Source organism: Trichechus manatus, unplaced genomic scaffold, assembly GCF_000243295.1.
Source record: "Trichechus manatus latirostris isolate Lorelei unplaced genomic scaffold, TriManLat1.0 scaffold00004, whole genome shotgun sequence".
NCBI lineage: Eukaryota > Metazoa > Chordata > Mammalia > Sirenia > Trichechidae > Trichechus > Trichechus manatus.
Genome location: NW_004443940.1, coordinates 29,680,012 through 29,694,464, shown reverse-complemented (window position 1 = coordinate 29,694,464; position 14,453 = coordinate 29,680,012). Strand labels below are relative to the sequence as shown.

The 14,453-nt window shown below is 41.5% G+C and overlaps 1 protein-coding gene across 3 annotated transcripts in view; it reads left to right on the top strand.

Moving 5' to 3' along the window:
- IL1R1 (interleukin 1 receptor type 1) overlaps positions 1-14,453 on the top strand; it is a 53,498-nt gene that overhangs the window by 22,886 nt on the left and 16,159 nt on the right. For all 3 annotated transcript variants that reach the window (XM_023733902.1, XM_023733907.1, XM_023733898.1), the window contains 5 exons: positions 1,970-2,036; positions 7,972-8,206; positions 8,320-8,509; positions 9,333-9,501; positions 12,465-12,530. In XM_023733902.1, the coding sequence (XP_023589670.1) occupies positions 1,976-2,036; positions 7,972-8,206; positions 8,320-8,509; positions 9,333-9,501; positions 12,465-12,530 (721 nt within the window). In that variant the 5' untranslated portion in view covers positions 1,970-1,975. The remainder of the gene's footprint in view (positions 1-1,969; positions 2,037-7,971; positions 8,207-8,319; positions 8,510-9,332; positions 9,502-12,464; positions 12,531-14,453) is intronic.

Genomic DNA, 14,453 nt, shown 5'->3' with positions numbered 1-14,453 from the left:
GGGGGGGATGGTGGTGTGCCAAATTTGGTGGGAGAGAGCACCAGTTTGGGTTGGGCCCTGTTGAGTTTGAGGTACCCATGGGCCATCGATTGGATTTATGCAAAAGTTGCCTGGATATACCGGATTCCCATAACCTGTTACTGTTGAGTCGATTCTGACTCACAGTGACCCTATAGGACAGAACAGAACTGCCCTATAGGGTTTCCAAGGAACAGCTGGTGGACTTGAACTGCTGATCTTTCGGTTAACAGCCGAGCTGGTAACCCCTGTGCCACCAGGGCTCCATATATGAAATTAGAACTTATTATACATAATTTGGAGCCCTGCTGGCACACTGATTAACAGCTTGGCTGCTAACTAAAAGGTCTACAGTTCAAATCCACCAGCTGCTCCATGGAAGCCCTGTGGGACAGTTCTACTCTCTCCATGGGGTCACTCTGAGTCGGAATAGACTCAGTGGCAACAGGTTTGGTTTGTGTTTCGGTATACATAACTCTACGAGACCCCATTCAGAATCAGGTAGCAGGTTCATTTAGAAACGGAAAGAGCCTACACTGAACATGAACTTCATTTGGGTTTATGAAGATGAAAAAGGTAGGCAACATTGAGGCTGCTGAGGGTTTTCTTACACATTCACTTGATATTACTTTAGTGACTTTGTTTTGAAGAATAGACAATGAGCGTGTTCTCCTTACAGATTCCCTGTGTTGGGCAAGGGTGTGTTGTGATTACCACCCCTAACTCCAAATGTGACCAACAACAACCAAAAACCAGTTGCCACCAGGTTGACTGATGGGTGGTGATCACATGTGTGTCAGAGTAGAACTGTGCTCCATAGGGTTTTCAGTGACTGATTTTCCAGAAGTAGATCACTAGGCATTTCTTCTGAGACACCTCTGGGTGGACTCAAACCTGTTGGTTAACAGCTAAGCTCTTTAACTGTTTGCACCCCAGGGACTCGATGTGACTAAATCTTTATTTAATTAAAAGGATAAGTTACTAGGACCTCAAGTTAATATGTAGCCCTATAGCTGATTGTAGCCGATGCTGTGTTGGTGTGCTTTATATCACACAGAGGGGCTGTGGAGTTTGAGTTGTTTTTTTTTTTTTTCTTTGTCATAAGATTACTACTTGCTCACTGCAGAAATTTTAGAAAGTACAGAAAGCCCCAGACAGGGAGAAAATCACCTGATCATATGAGCCAACTCATTTTTAACATATTATTATATACAGTTCCTTTCAGTCTTTTCCAGTGTATTTCTAGGTAGCTGTGTCATATTGTATAAATATTTTTGTGTCTTGCATGATAAAACCAAGGCATGATCTTTGAGTTGGACCTGGAAGTATGGGTAGACTTTTGCAAGTGGGTCCTGGGAGCAGGGTGCATTCCAGGTGGGGAGCAGACCCACACGAGCAGAAGCAAGATGGTCTAGGTTCTGGTGGACAGTCTGCTTTGGGTGTAGCATGGATAAGCTTTTGGGGCAGTTGAAGTGGGATTTCAGGCTGGAAATGTATACGGGGGCAGATGATGGAGGTTTTTGAAAATCTTAGCTTGAGGAGTTTGGCCCCAATTCTGTTAAAATCTTCATCTTCCCACCCTCTCCCTTAAGTCACCGATTTTCAACCAGAGCTGAACATGATCACATTAATGATTAAAAAAGAAGAAAAACAAAAAAAGAAAACACGGCTGTCGAGTTGATTTCGACTCATAGTGGCCTTATAGGACAGAGTAGAACTGTCCCATAGTGTGTCCAGGGAGCGGCTGGTGGCCAACCCTTTGGTTAGCAGCGAGCTTTTAACCACTGGTGCCCCAGGGCTCCCCCATTAATGACGCAGGAAGACAGTTCCGTCAGTGTGACTTAGGAGTGAGGGTGGGGGCAGATAGGGAGTCATTGTATTTGGTTTTAGGGATTTGCTGGAATAGTAACATTTTTCTTTTTGTCTCTATCTCATTCTTTCGTTTTCCTAGGAGAATATGCAAGTGTTACTCAAGCTCGTTTGTGTCATAGCTCTCCTGGTTTCTTCTCTCCAGGCTGGTAAGTTCACCGTTTCTTTGTGTTCTTGTCAGCTGAAACAATCAATTATTTAGAATATATGAAGAAACTTACCTAACAGAGTTATTTTTATTACCTTTTTCTGCTGAAATTCAGGACACAGAGCCTCATTCTCCTAGAACTGTACTTCTGGTAGTTCCTTAAAAAGAGAAAAACCCATCGCCATCCATTCAATTCTGGCTCATAGTGACCTACAGGACAGAGTAGAACTGCTCCGTAGGGTTTCCAAGAAGCAGCTGGTGGATTCGAACTACTGACCTTTTGGTTAGCAGCCGAGCGCTTAACCACTGTGCCACCAGGGCTCCTTTAGGCATCTTCAACTCTCATTCTTGTTCCCTCCTTTTACAGATGGGGAAACTGAGGCCCAGAAAGAGCCAAGGTCCTATATTTTGCTCAAGATCTTGCTCTAGTTTCAGAGCAAGAGCTAAAATCCAGGTCTCCAAATGTCTAGTCCTGTCCTCTTTCCACTTTCCTGCCGAGTGAAGAGCGTGATGCGGGAAGTTCTGACACTTATTTGGAAGAGACGTTAAGTGTATTCTTTATGAACTACAGTTAGAAACCATCAAGAGACAGCTCTTCGTTTTCTCTTTTTATTCCTTCCCTGTCACTTTTCCTCCCTTCATCCTTTACTACAAATTTATTGAGCCTCCACCGTGTGTCAGGCAGTAGGTGCTGGGAATACGGCAACAGTGAATAATGCAGACAAAAATGCCTCTCTGCATGGAGTTTATAGTCTAGTAGGGGAGACAGACGATACATTAAATAAGTAAATATGTATTTGTACTATAGTGATGCACATAGGCAGGAAAAACAGCAGGAAATGGGGGTATCCAGTCGGATTGAGGTGAGGTGGGCAGAGGTTAAACTTTGGATAGGCTGGCCAGGAAAGGTCTCACTGAGGATTTGGCTTTTGAGTTAAGCCTGCAAAAAGGAGCTCTAGAGATGAGGTTGGCGGCGGGGAAACATTCCTGGCAGCATGTGCAAAGGTCGTGAGGCCAGAGAGCAGCTGGCGTATTCCAGGACCTATAACACCAGTGTGGCTGGAGCAGAGAAAGAGGTGGGGGAGGTGATAAGAGACGAGGTCATTTGGGTCGTGGGAGGATGGTGGCAGCTTGATTGTGTAGAACCTTATATAGGCCTTTGTAAGGATTGTAGCTTGTTTACTCTGAGTGAAATGAGAAGACTTTGTTCAAAACTAGAGAGGATGATCTGACTCACATTTTAACAAGTATCCTTCTGGTTCCTGTTGAAAATAAATCATAGGGAGGCAAAGGCAGAAACAGAAAAGCCAGTTAGAGGCTGTTGCAGTAATCCAAGGCACGCAATGATGGTGGCTTGTTCCAGGCAAGAAATGATGGTGACTTGTACAGGGGTGGTAAGGAGAAATGAGAAGTAGCCAAGTTTTGGGTATATTTGGAGTGTAGTGCTAAGAGCACTTGCAGATGGAAAAGATGTGGTATGTGAGGTAAAGAGAGGAATCAAGCATAACTCCAAAGGTTTTGGCCTGAGCAAACACAAGGTGGAGTTGCCACTGATGGGGTGGAAGAAAATCAGGAGTTCAGAATGGACACGTTCAGTTTGCTATCCATTAGATGTCTGTCTGGTGATACTGACTAGGTATTCTGGAGCCCAAAAGAGATATAAAATTGGAGACATCAGCAGCTGACCTTAGGGCCATGAGTGGATGGAATCCCCTTGGGAGAGAGTGTGATTAGAACAGAGAAGAAACTTCAAGGGTTGAGTTCTGTGACCCTCCAAGGATTGGTGGTCTGGCTTCCACTGGTCAGAGAACCAGTGAAAGACTGGCCTGAAATGTAGGCAGAGAACAAGACAAGTGTCCTGAAAGCCAAATGGAGGAAGTATTTCAATCATGAGAGAATGACAGTAGGTGCAAATGTAGACATGTCTGAGAGTTCTTTATTTGATTTAGCAGCTTAAAAGTCGTGGGTGATCTTGATCAGAACAGTTTCAGGGGAGTGATGGGGCAACACCCAGAGAAACAGGAGAGTATGTGTCTAGCTGAGGACTTACTTAAGGTTTACTATTTTTATCACTGCTCTCGTGGCTGCTACTGCTACCCTTAGTACTCCTTAGGAGTTCTCACTCTGCAGGTTCTATGCTACGGGTCTAGCCACTTCTGTTTCATTACTATTTTTTAACAGCTTTATTGAGGTATAGTTGACATACAATAAACCATACAGATTTAAAGTGTACAGTTTGATGTGTTGACATACATATTCACACCTGAAACCATCATCAGAAGCAAGATAATGAAAATATCTATTGTTCCCTTATGATCCTTTGTAATCCCTTCTTCCCATCCCTTTCTACTCCCTCACCCCAAGGCAACCACTAATCTACTTTCTGTCACTATAGATTTGTTTGTGTCCTCTAGAATTTTAAGCAAATGGAATCATACAGTATGTACTGCTTTTTTTTTTTTTTTTTAATCTGGCGTCCTTTACTCACTTATTTTTGGTATTTATTCATGTTGTGTCTTTGTGTATTTTAATAATTTGGCTTATTAATGAGTAGTATTCTGTTCAGGGACAGATTACCCACTAAGCAAGATGTGGTGAAGCCCATGTGAAATTATTCACCACAAATTAGTAAGTAAACACAATGAAGCCTGTGCATATCTTGCTTACTGTAAGCCTGTGCATACCTTGCTTACTGGTTAATCCCTTCCAAATTCGATTGTAGGGATATATAGCAGTTTACTTATCCATTCATATGTTGATAGACATTTTGGCTATTTCCAATTTTGCGCCATTAAAGATGGCTGTGGACATTCGTGTACAGGTCTTTGAGTGGGCATATGCTTTCATCCCTCTTGGGATTGGCTAGGCCATATGGTAGGTGTATGTTTAACTTTTTAAGAAACTGTAGAAGTGTCATCCAAAGTGATAGTACCATATTGCGTTCTCACTGGCAGTGTAGGAGAGTTCGAGTTCCACCACATCCTCACCAACCCTTGATATGGTCAGTCTTTTTAATTTTCACTCTTCTAATAGATGTGTAGTGGTATCTGATTGTGGTTTTAATTTGTATTTCTGCAGTGACTAATGATATTGAGTACCTTTTCATGTACTTATTTGCCATCCATGTATCTTACTTGGAGCCCTGGTGGTTAAGAGCTTGCCTGCTAACCAAAAGGTTGGCAGTTTGAATCTACCAGTCACTCCTTGGAAAACCAATGGGGCAGTTCTACTCTCTCCTGTAGAGTCACTGTAAGTCAGAATGGACTAGATAGCAATGAATTTATATCTTATTTGGTAAAGTGTCTGTTACGGATTGAATTATGTCTCCCTAAAATATGTGTTGTGAATCCTAATCTCTGCTTATGGTTATAATCTCATTTCGGAATGGGTTGTCTTTGTTATGTTAATGAGACAGGATTAGTGTAGGGTATATTTTGAGTCAGTCTCTTTTGAGATATAAAAGAGATTAAACAAGCAAGTGAGAGAAGCAGAGATGGGGGAAGACTGATGCCAAGCCACGTGGAGATCTCCAAAGAACCAGGAAACAAGCTGAAGAGACAAGGACCTTCCCCCAGAGCTGACAGAGAAAGAAAGCCTTCCCCTAGAGCCAGAACTCTGAATTCGGACTTCTAGACTCCTAAACTGTGAGAAAATAAATTTCTGCTTGTTAAAGCCATCCACTTGTGGCATTTCTGTTATAGCAACACTTGATAACTGAGACAGAATTTGGTACTGGAAGAATGGGGTGCTGTTCTGACAGACACCTAAAATAGGGAAGTGATTTTGGAATTGAGCAATGGGTAGAGGCTGGAAGAGTTTTACATTGCCTAGTAGGAAAAGCCTAGATTGCCTTGAAGAGGCTGTTGGTAGAATTATGGAGGTCAAAGGCAATTCTGGTGATGGTTCACAAGGAAATGAGGAGAGTTATAAAGTATCTGCTGTCTTGGTGAATACATATGGCACCAGCAATAGAATGTTGCTAGAAATGTGGATATTAAGTGTGCTTCTGGTGAGTCTTTAAAAGGAAATGATGAACATGTGTGTGATTGGACAATGGAGGAAGGGCAAAACTTTTTTTTAAAAAAAAAATTTTTATTGTGCGTTAGGTGAAAGTTTCCCATTCGATAGTGTGTACATCAAATGTTCCATGACATTGGTTACATTCCCCACAATGTGTCAGCACTCTCCCCATTTCTGCCCTGAGTTCCCTGTTCCCTTTTGTCTGGATTTTCTACCCCTTACTGCCTTCTCATCTTTGCTTTTGGACAAATGTTATTTTTTTGATCTCGTGTAATTGATTGTTCTAAGGAACATGTTCCTCTTGAGTGTTATTATTTGTTTTACGGGCCTGCCTCTTATTTGGCTGAAAGGTGTTCTCCAGGAATGGCTTTGGTTACAGGTCAGAAGGGTTTTTAGGGCCATAGTCCTAGGAGTTCCTCCAGTCTCTGTCAGGCCAGTACGTCTGGTCTTTTTTGTGAATTTGATTTTTTGTTCTACATTTTTCTCCCACTCTGTCTGGGACCCTCTGTTGTTACCCCAGTCAGAGCTGTTGGTAGTGATAGCCAGGCAGTACCTAGTTCTTCTGGTCTTGGGGTCATATAGGCTGTGGTTCATGTGGTCTAGTAGTTCTTTGGACTAATAGCTCCCTTGACTTTCTGGTTTTCTTCACTCTCCTTTGCTCTGGACAGGAGGAGACCAGTGGTTGTATCTTAGATGGCTGCTGTCAAGCTTTTAAGACCTCAGATGCTACTCACCAAAGCAGGATACAGAACATTGTCTTTATGAACTATGTTGTGCCAATTGACGTAGATGTCCCCCGAGTCTGCGGTCCTTCCCCTTTGAGCCTAGGAACTTCATCCCGCAAAGCGTTTGGTTATGTCTAAGGAGTTACCATGACTGTGCACCCTTGAGTGCTCTATTGTCTATATTAATATACATGCAGCACTTAAACAATTATGTATGTAGAAATATCCACAGCCTAACCTGTATCTGCAAGTGGGTGTGCTCCCTTACATCCTTCCACACCTCTTTAGAATACCTATCTACCTGTGTATCCATTCGTAAATTATTGTTTGTTAATACTATTGCTGCATGATTGTCTATGTTACAGTAATTACTGTAGTTGCCCTTTATTCTTGCATTCCTCTCAGTGTCTTCCTTTGCCTTGGTCATGTTGTGTTGACTTCCCCCATATTGTGTGTTGCCTTTCTCTTCACCAATGTGTCTTCTATCTAGTTAGTAATTTTCCCTCCCTCCCCCTCCCATCCCTGGTAATCATCAAAGATTTTTTTTTTCTTATGTGTAAACCTTTTCTGGTTTTTTTTATCGTAGTGGTCTCATACAATATTTGTCCTTTTGTGATTGACTCATTTCACTCAGCATAATGTCCTCCAAATTCATCCATGTTGTGAGATGTTTCGATAAACGTAGTCCCTGTTACTCCATCTGGTACCAAAGCAGAAGTTTCTCCTCCTATATTATCCTCATTTTTTAGATTACTAAAGAGATGAGAAAGGGCACATAGGTAGTACCATATTTTTACGCAGATAACTCACGCCTTCTACATTTGTTTGCCAACCACACCCTTCCCCCCAAGCTATTTTCATAAGTGCCACTATGCCAATTATTTTTACATGTTGCTGTAAAAAAATTAGTAGAGTGTGCTTACAAAACTGTCTTGTGGAGGGAGGGCATTGTTGGCAAACAAACGTAGAAGGCGCATGGGCATTATTTACATAAAAGTAAGGTGACACAGCTGGACTTGAATATAAATCTTCCAGACTCCCAAGATAATGCTCTTAATTGTGAGGCTATAAAGCATTCGTCTGTAATATGAACTGATGCATTTATAATTGATGGATTTATATTGAGGTATTACATTAAGAAACATTGACAACATTTTTATGGAAATTGCTTTCGCTTTCTCCCTTTTAAAGATAAATGCCAGGAACCTGAACCCGAAATAGTTTCAGTTTCATCTGCAAATGAAATTTCCGTTCATTTGTGTTCTTCTAAGTGGAATGAAAAGAAAGACACCACAATATGGTATAAAAATGATGGCAAGACACTTATACCGATGGAGCGAGACTCCAGGATGCATCAGTTCAAAGAGAAACTTTGGTTTGTTCCTGCTAAGGTAGAGGACTCAGGACATTACTATTGTGTGGTAAGGTAAGAAAGGAATTAATACCTCACAAAAATGTGTTCTAGATACTCGCAGTAACTAAGGGCAAAAATGAATATCTTTTAATAGTGCTAAATTCACCTATTTTATTTTATTTTAGAAACGCAACTCACTGCCTTAAAAATAAAATAACTGTGAAATTTGTGGAGAATGAGCCTGACTTGTGTTACAACACACAAGCTAAATTTCCACAGAAACTACCCATTGGGCAAAATGGACCACTTGTGTGCCCTAATTTGCATGTGTTTAAAGATGAGAATCGTGAGCTCTCCAACATACAGTGGTATAAGGTATTTATTGTACTTTAAGTGTGGTATTTTGCTTTTCCCAGCAAATAAAGTCATTTTCTGTCATGGACAACAGGATGAATCTGCAAAATGCTTTTTCATTGTGCATATTTTTTTTCCGTTTGAGTGGTAGAACTTCCTGGAAAATTTAAAAAAGAACTATAAGGCTGCATTCATTTAATTTGAAGCTTAACAAACAACTTGCTGTTGCTTTTATTTAATACAGTAAGATACAATTGAGAAAAGCAGTAGTAGACATTTAAAGAGAAGGTCGATTATAAATCTAAGGTGTTTAAGAGATATTTATTAAAAATATGTTGCTTTGTGTTTTGTTAACGACATTAAGTGGTCCTCAGATAACTTAGTGGTTTCTCCCAGTGCCTCAAAAGTAGATTGACTAGCATTCCATAGAACCCATCGTAACATGTTTTGGTGTCTGTCATCTGTTAGTCCATTGGAGCTTAAATGGAGAATCATCTTGCAGACACTGAGATGTACAAAAATAAATAAAAGCCGTGAAGAAAGAAAGTACATTACTGCTAAGAAAATTTCCCCAAACATGTTTTTCTTGCAAGATAAATTTGTGCTCCCTTGCGTTCATAACTCAAGATTCGTAGTCATCAAAATGTAATATCCTAGGAACATAATTAACTTTTACTAAACAAAAAAGAAATGCGATGATTAACCATTTATTGTATGCAAGGAAACTTTCTAGTCACTTTATTTTATATAACATTTGCTAGAGTGAAAAAATGGAGTTCCTTTTGCTGGTCGACTGGGGAAAGTTCTTCACTGGTTTTCAATTCTTCCTGCTCCCTTCATCTAGGATTGCAGACCTTTACTTCTTGACAATATAAACTTCATTGGAGACAGAAATAAACTCATCATAATAAATGTGACTGAAGGACATAAAGGGAAATATTCTTGTCATGCATCCTACATACACTTGGAAAAGCAATATCACGTTACGAGGGTAATAGAATTTACTCCTATAGGTGAGTCACAGCACCAACCCTAGGAGCTTAGGTCTGGGAAGGCCCAGACACCGTGATTTTAACACTATCTTCATTGTCTGTTGTGGAAATAAATCCAAAATAAGGTCAATGGCTTGCCAGAGGTCACGTGGCAAGTTTAGTTTGTTTTTTTTAACTGCTAAATAGCATGCAGTTGTTTTCCATTATTGCTTTAAATGCACTGCTAATGAAACAGACACATCATGACCTGTGTTTTCCAACTGCACTAGGAGGCTTGTCGTGCTTTGATGTGGCTAAAATGATCCTTCCAGAGAGCTCCTCGGCTCCTGCTGGCTGGTGTATGGGAACATTCTGGGAGCTTTTGCTTGGGGAGTCTGAATGTTTAGCAGCTGGGATCATTGGCATGATGAGGTGGACACCGATGGGCTTTGGAGTAAATTACACTCCCAGAATCTGCTTCCTGTCAGCTCTGTGACCTTTGCCGAGTTACTCAAGCCGTTTAATCCTGTTTTCCTCATCTATAAGAAGAAGGTGACAGGACTTCACAGGATTGTTAGGAAGATTGTTCTTAGGTGCCACTGTGTTGATTCCAACTCATAGCGACCCTATAGGATGGAGTAGAACTGTCCAATAGGGTTTCCTAGGATGTAGTCTTTATTGGATCACATCGCCAGGTCTTTTCTTCTGTGGAGCTGCTGGTGGATTGGGAACACCGACCTTTCAGTTAGCAACTGAGCGCTTAACCATTGCAATTAGTGCTCAGGTAGTCTAAGCTTATGGTCACTTGTCAAGAAAAAACAAAAACAAAAAACCAGACCCATTGCCATCAAGGTAATATACACAATCACCATCTGTCTGTCATTTTGTTGTACTGTGGAGGCTTGCATACTGCTGTGATGCTGGAAGGTATGCCACCGGTATTTCAAATGGTGGACAGGTTTCAGCGGAGCCTCCAGACTAAGGCAGACTAGGAAGAAGGACCTGGCGATCTAGTTCTGAAAAAACTGACCAGTGAAAACCTTATGGCTAACCGTGGAACATTGCCTGATACAGTGCCAGAAGATGAACCCCTTAGGTTGGAGGGCACTCAAAATACAACTGGGGAAGAGCTGCCTCCTCAAAGTAGAGTTGACCTTAATGACATGGATGAAGTCAAGCTTTCGGGATCTTCATTTGCTGATGTGGCACAACTCAAAATGAGAAGAAACAGCTGCAAACATCCATTAATAATCAGAACATGGAATGTACGAATGAGATGGGTTGACACAGTGGCTGCAACAATGGGCTCAAACACAGCAACAATTGTGAAGATGGCACAGGACCGGGCACTGTTTCGTTCTGTTGTACACGGAGTCACTATGAGTTGGAACTGACTCGACGGCACCTAACAACACTAACTCTGGTCATGTGTAGCTCTGGTTTGTCTTTCTTGAGACACAGCAAGTAGACCAGCAGACAGAACTCGAGGGAGAACTAGGTACTGGGGAATTTTTACACGGGTGAAGTATGGTTTTAAAACTGTTTTGTCTCCTTTTCCCATTCCATTTGTGGAAACAATATACTTTAATCAAGGGTCAGGTAATAGTTTGTTTTCTTCCCAAGGCCCATCCCATGATGCTTAGTGCTTTTTGTTCATTCCTGGATTCAGAAATATTTATTGAGTATTTAGTATGTGCCAGACACTATTTTAGATATGTATTAGGAGACAAAAGAGACAAAATCCTGCCCTGATGGAGCTTACTTTTTCTTCTTCTGGTTTTTTTTTTTTTTTTTGATGTAGAATATAAGGCCTTCTTGGCCGTGGATCAACCCTGGAAGTCAGTCATCTTGTCAATAAAAGTCAAATTAATTTTGGAGACTTCTTAATACTGTTAATACTTTTTGAAGTCCTTTTTGGTGAAGTGGTTAAGAGCTCAGCTACTAACCAAAAGGTCGTCAGCTCGTATTCACCAGCTGCTCCTTGGAAACCCTGTGGGGCAGTTCTACTCTGTCCTGTAGGGTCACTATGAGTCGGAATCGTCTCAGCGGCATACAAGAACAACGTTAATACTTTTACACCTGTTGTAATAAGTTAGAATTCCCCTATTCCAAATTGCTTGGTGTTGTAGTTTCTTAGTGCTTCTGTAACAGATATACCATAAGTGTGTGGCTTTAAAGAACAGAAATTTATTTCCTCACAGTTTAGGAGGCTAAAAGTCTAAATTCAGGGCACTAACTCTAGGGGAAGTCTCTCTTTCTGTCAGCCCTGGGGGAAGATCCTTGTCTCGGCTTTTGTAACCCTGGTGTTCCTTGGCTCCTTGGTGATTCTCACATGTGCTTTGGCCTTCCCAGTTTGTGCTGGCTTGTCTCTGTGCCTCATCAGCTCTTTTTGTATCTCAACAGTGATTAGGCTTAAGACACACTCAACACTGATATGGCCTCGTAAACATAACAAAGAAAACTCTACTCCCAAATGGGATTCCATCCACAAGTATAAGGGTTAGAATTCTAACACACGTTTTGGGGAGACACAATTCAGTCTATAACACTTGGCATTCTTCAGTAACTGTGTGGCTTTCGCTATTGGATCATTACTAAAATGATTAAATACAGGCCTAGCACTGGCTGGCTGGCCTGGTTAGTGATACTCCTTCCAGGGCTGTGTCTTTTCACTACCACTCGCTCTTACTGATTTACTTGAAGAGGGGCACTTGTCTGGAGACCCAGAGTCCCGGGCCATGGCTTGAGCACAACCCAGATGCATGTTTTTTGGTAGCACCAATGGGTCATGGCTTCTCCTTTGGGGCAGGGATTCAAGGTTTGTTATTCCGTGTTGATGTCCCTCCTTTGCCTCTCGTCTCCTGTCTCCTGCCTGTCACAGGTGCTTTGGGCACTAGGGGGAATATCTGGAAAAGACCATTTAGTCTATCTGGCTACGTATTGCCATCTTTTGTGATTTTTATTTGCAAATGACTTAGAAGTCCCTGTGAACGTTTTTCTTTCAGGGAAAGATGAAGTCCGAGGGCCTGTGATATTGAGTCCAGTTAATGAGACAATGGAAGTGGAATTGGGTAAGTGGTCTTCCATTAGGATGTGTTGAAGTCAGTATTTTGAATTCAAGCATAACATCAACTGTACCTTTAGTACACATACCAAAAAAACCACCACGCAAACTGGTTGCCATGGAGTTGATTCCGACTCCTGGTGACCCCAGGTGTATCAGAGTAGAACTGTGCTCCATAGGACTTTCAATGGCTGAGTTTTTGCTAATAGTTCACCAGGCCTTTCTTCTAAGGGGCTTCTGGGTGAACTCGAACCTCCAGCCTTTCTGTTAGCAGCTGAGCGCTGTTAACTGTACCACCCAGAGATCCTTTCTACACATAGCCTGAGCTGTTTCCTAAATAGATCTATAATTAGAGGAAAAGTGGCACAAATTATGTCTTTGAATGTTTCTTTGGATATTTTTTTTTACCTCTTGTGGTGAAAGTCTAGCCATGCCTGGTTTGTTCGCTCTACTTTGCTGTGGACACTTACTAACCATGAAAACACTAGTCAGAAGGCAAAGTTCATTGGGCCTAGAAATGAGAAATGACATTTGCCTGACAGACGTGGATGGATTTCTTATTCCCAGAGCTAAGCTTTTAGGCAGAACAGTAAGGTGGCAGTCCAAAAATATGATAGTCATTGTAGAAAAATATTTTCCAAATTACTGAAAAATTTTTATCTCAAGAAACAAGAAAGAATCCTACAAGCATCCAGACGTTCACGGTCCAGTACAGTAGCCAGCTAGTCACACATGGCTATGTATATGTACATTTCAATTAGTTAATTTAACTTAGTTTACAAAAATTAGCGCCTCAGTCACACTAGCCATGTTTCAAGCATTCAGTAGTCACACGTGACCAGTGTCCTTACTGGACAGCACAGATATAGAACTTTTCCATCATGGCAGGAAGTTCTACTGGACAACACTGGTCCAGTCATAAAAACAGATTCGTGTGTCAGGGGTTCAAAAATCTGGCATTGTATTCTGTAACAGTAACTGTGCATCAGCAATGAGCAGCTGTACAGAGATTTGAAGGTAAAAGTTTGTGACCTAAGAATTCTGTACTTGACCAAGTTGTTATTCATGGTGGAGGGTAACAGACATTCTTAGATAGAAACGAAGATGTCAAAATTCAAAATTAAATCTGGACAAATAGAATCTAGAGTAGTGTTTCTCAGCGTCCCCCCTTTTTTTTTCATTCTTGCCCCCCTTCAGGGACTTTTTAGACATTTTTTTTCTTAATCCTCTCTCTCTGTCTCCCTGGATTTTGCATACCACACATACATGTATCTGTTGATGTGCCTTGGCCCTTTGGAGAGCTACAGAGTACTGTAATAGCTAACATTTTTTTGCCCTCCCCCAAGAACCACTTTTTGCCACCATGGCCTTCGTCCCTGTTGAGAATACGTGCTCTAGAGGTGTGTAATTTAGAGCTCTAAAACCTAGGTTGCATTGATCTCCAAATTTAAAAGTAGCTTCATAGTAGGAGAAAATTATTTTAATAGATCACATTGGCAGTAGATCAGAGGCCCTCTGGACTCAATGGGTCCTTGTCTTTCTCTTGTAAGAATACATAGAGAAGACATTTTTGGGGTTCAGCTGTGACAAGTTTATTTTACTTGTGACAAGTAAAAGGAGTCAGTCAGGGCTCTTGGTCCTCAAAAGACTGACTCACAAGGAAAAGCAAGGCTAGGGCTTATATGGGTGCGGTGGGGACAACAGAGCAATGAATATTCAGTGGGTTTCTTCGAAGGGACGGGTACTCCTTGGAATGGTAGTGCAGACTAATTAGCTTGCATGCGAATCTAGAATCCAAGATGGAACCTGCTGATATTCAAGATGGAGTCCCCTGGCAGCTCTCGGCATCACTTATTATGGGATATGGCGCGGGCACACTGATCTTTTGTATTGCCTCGCCTTCTTTGTGGGCTAAAATAGCGGTCACACT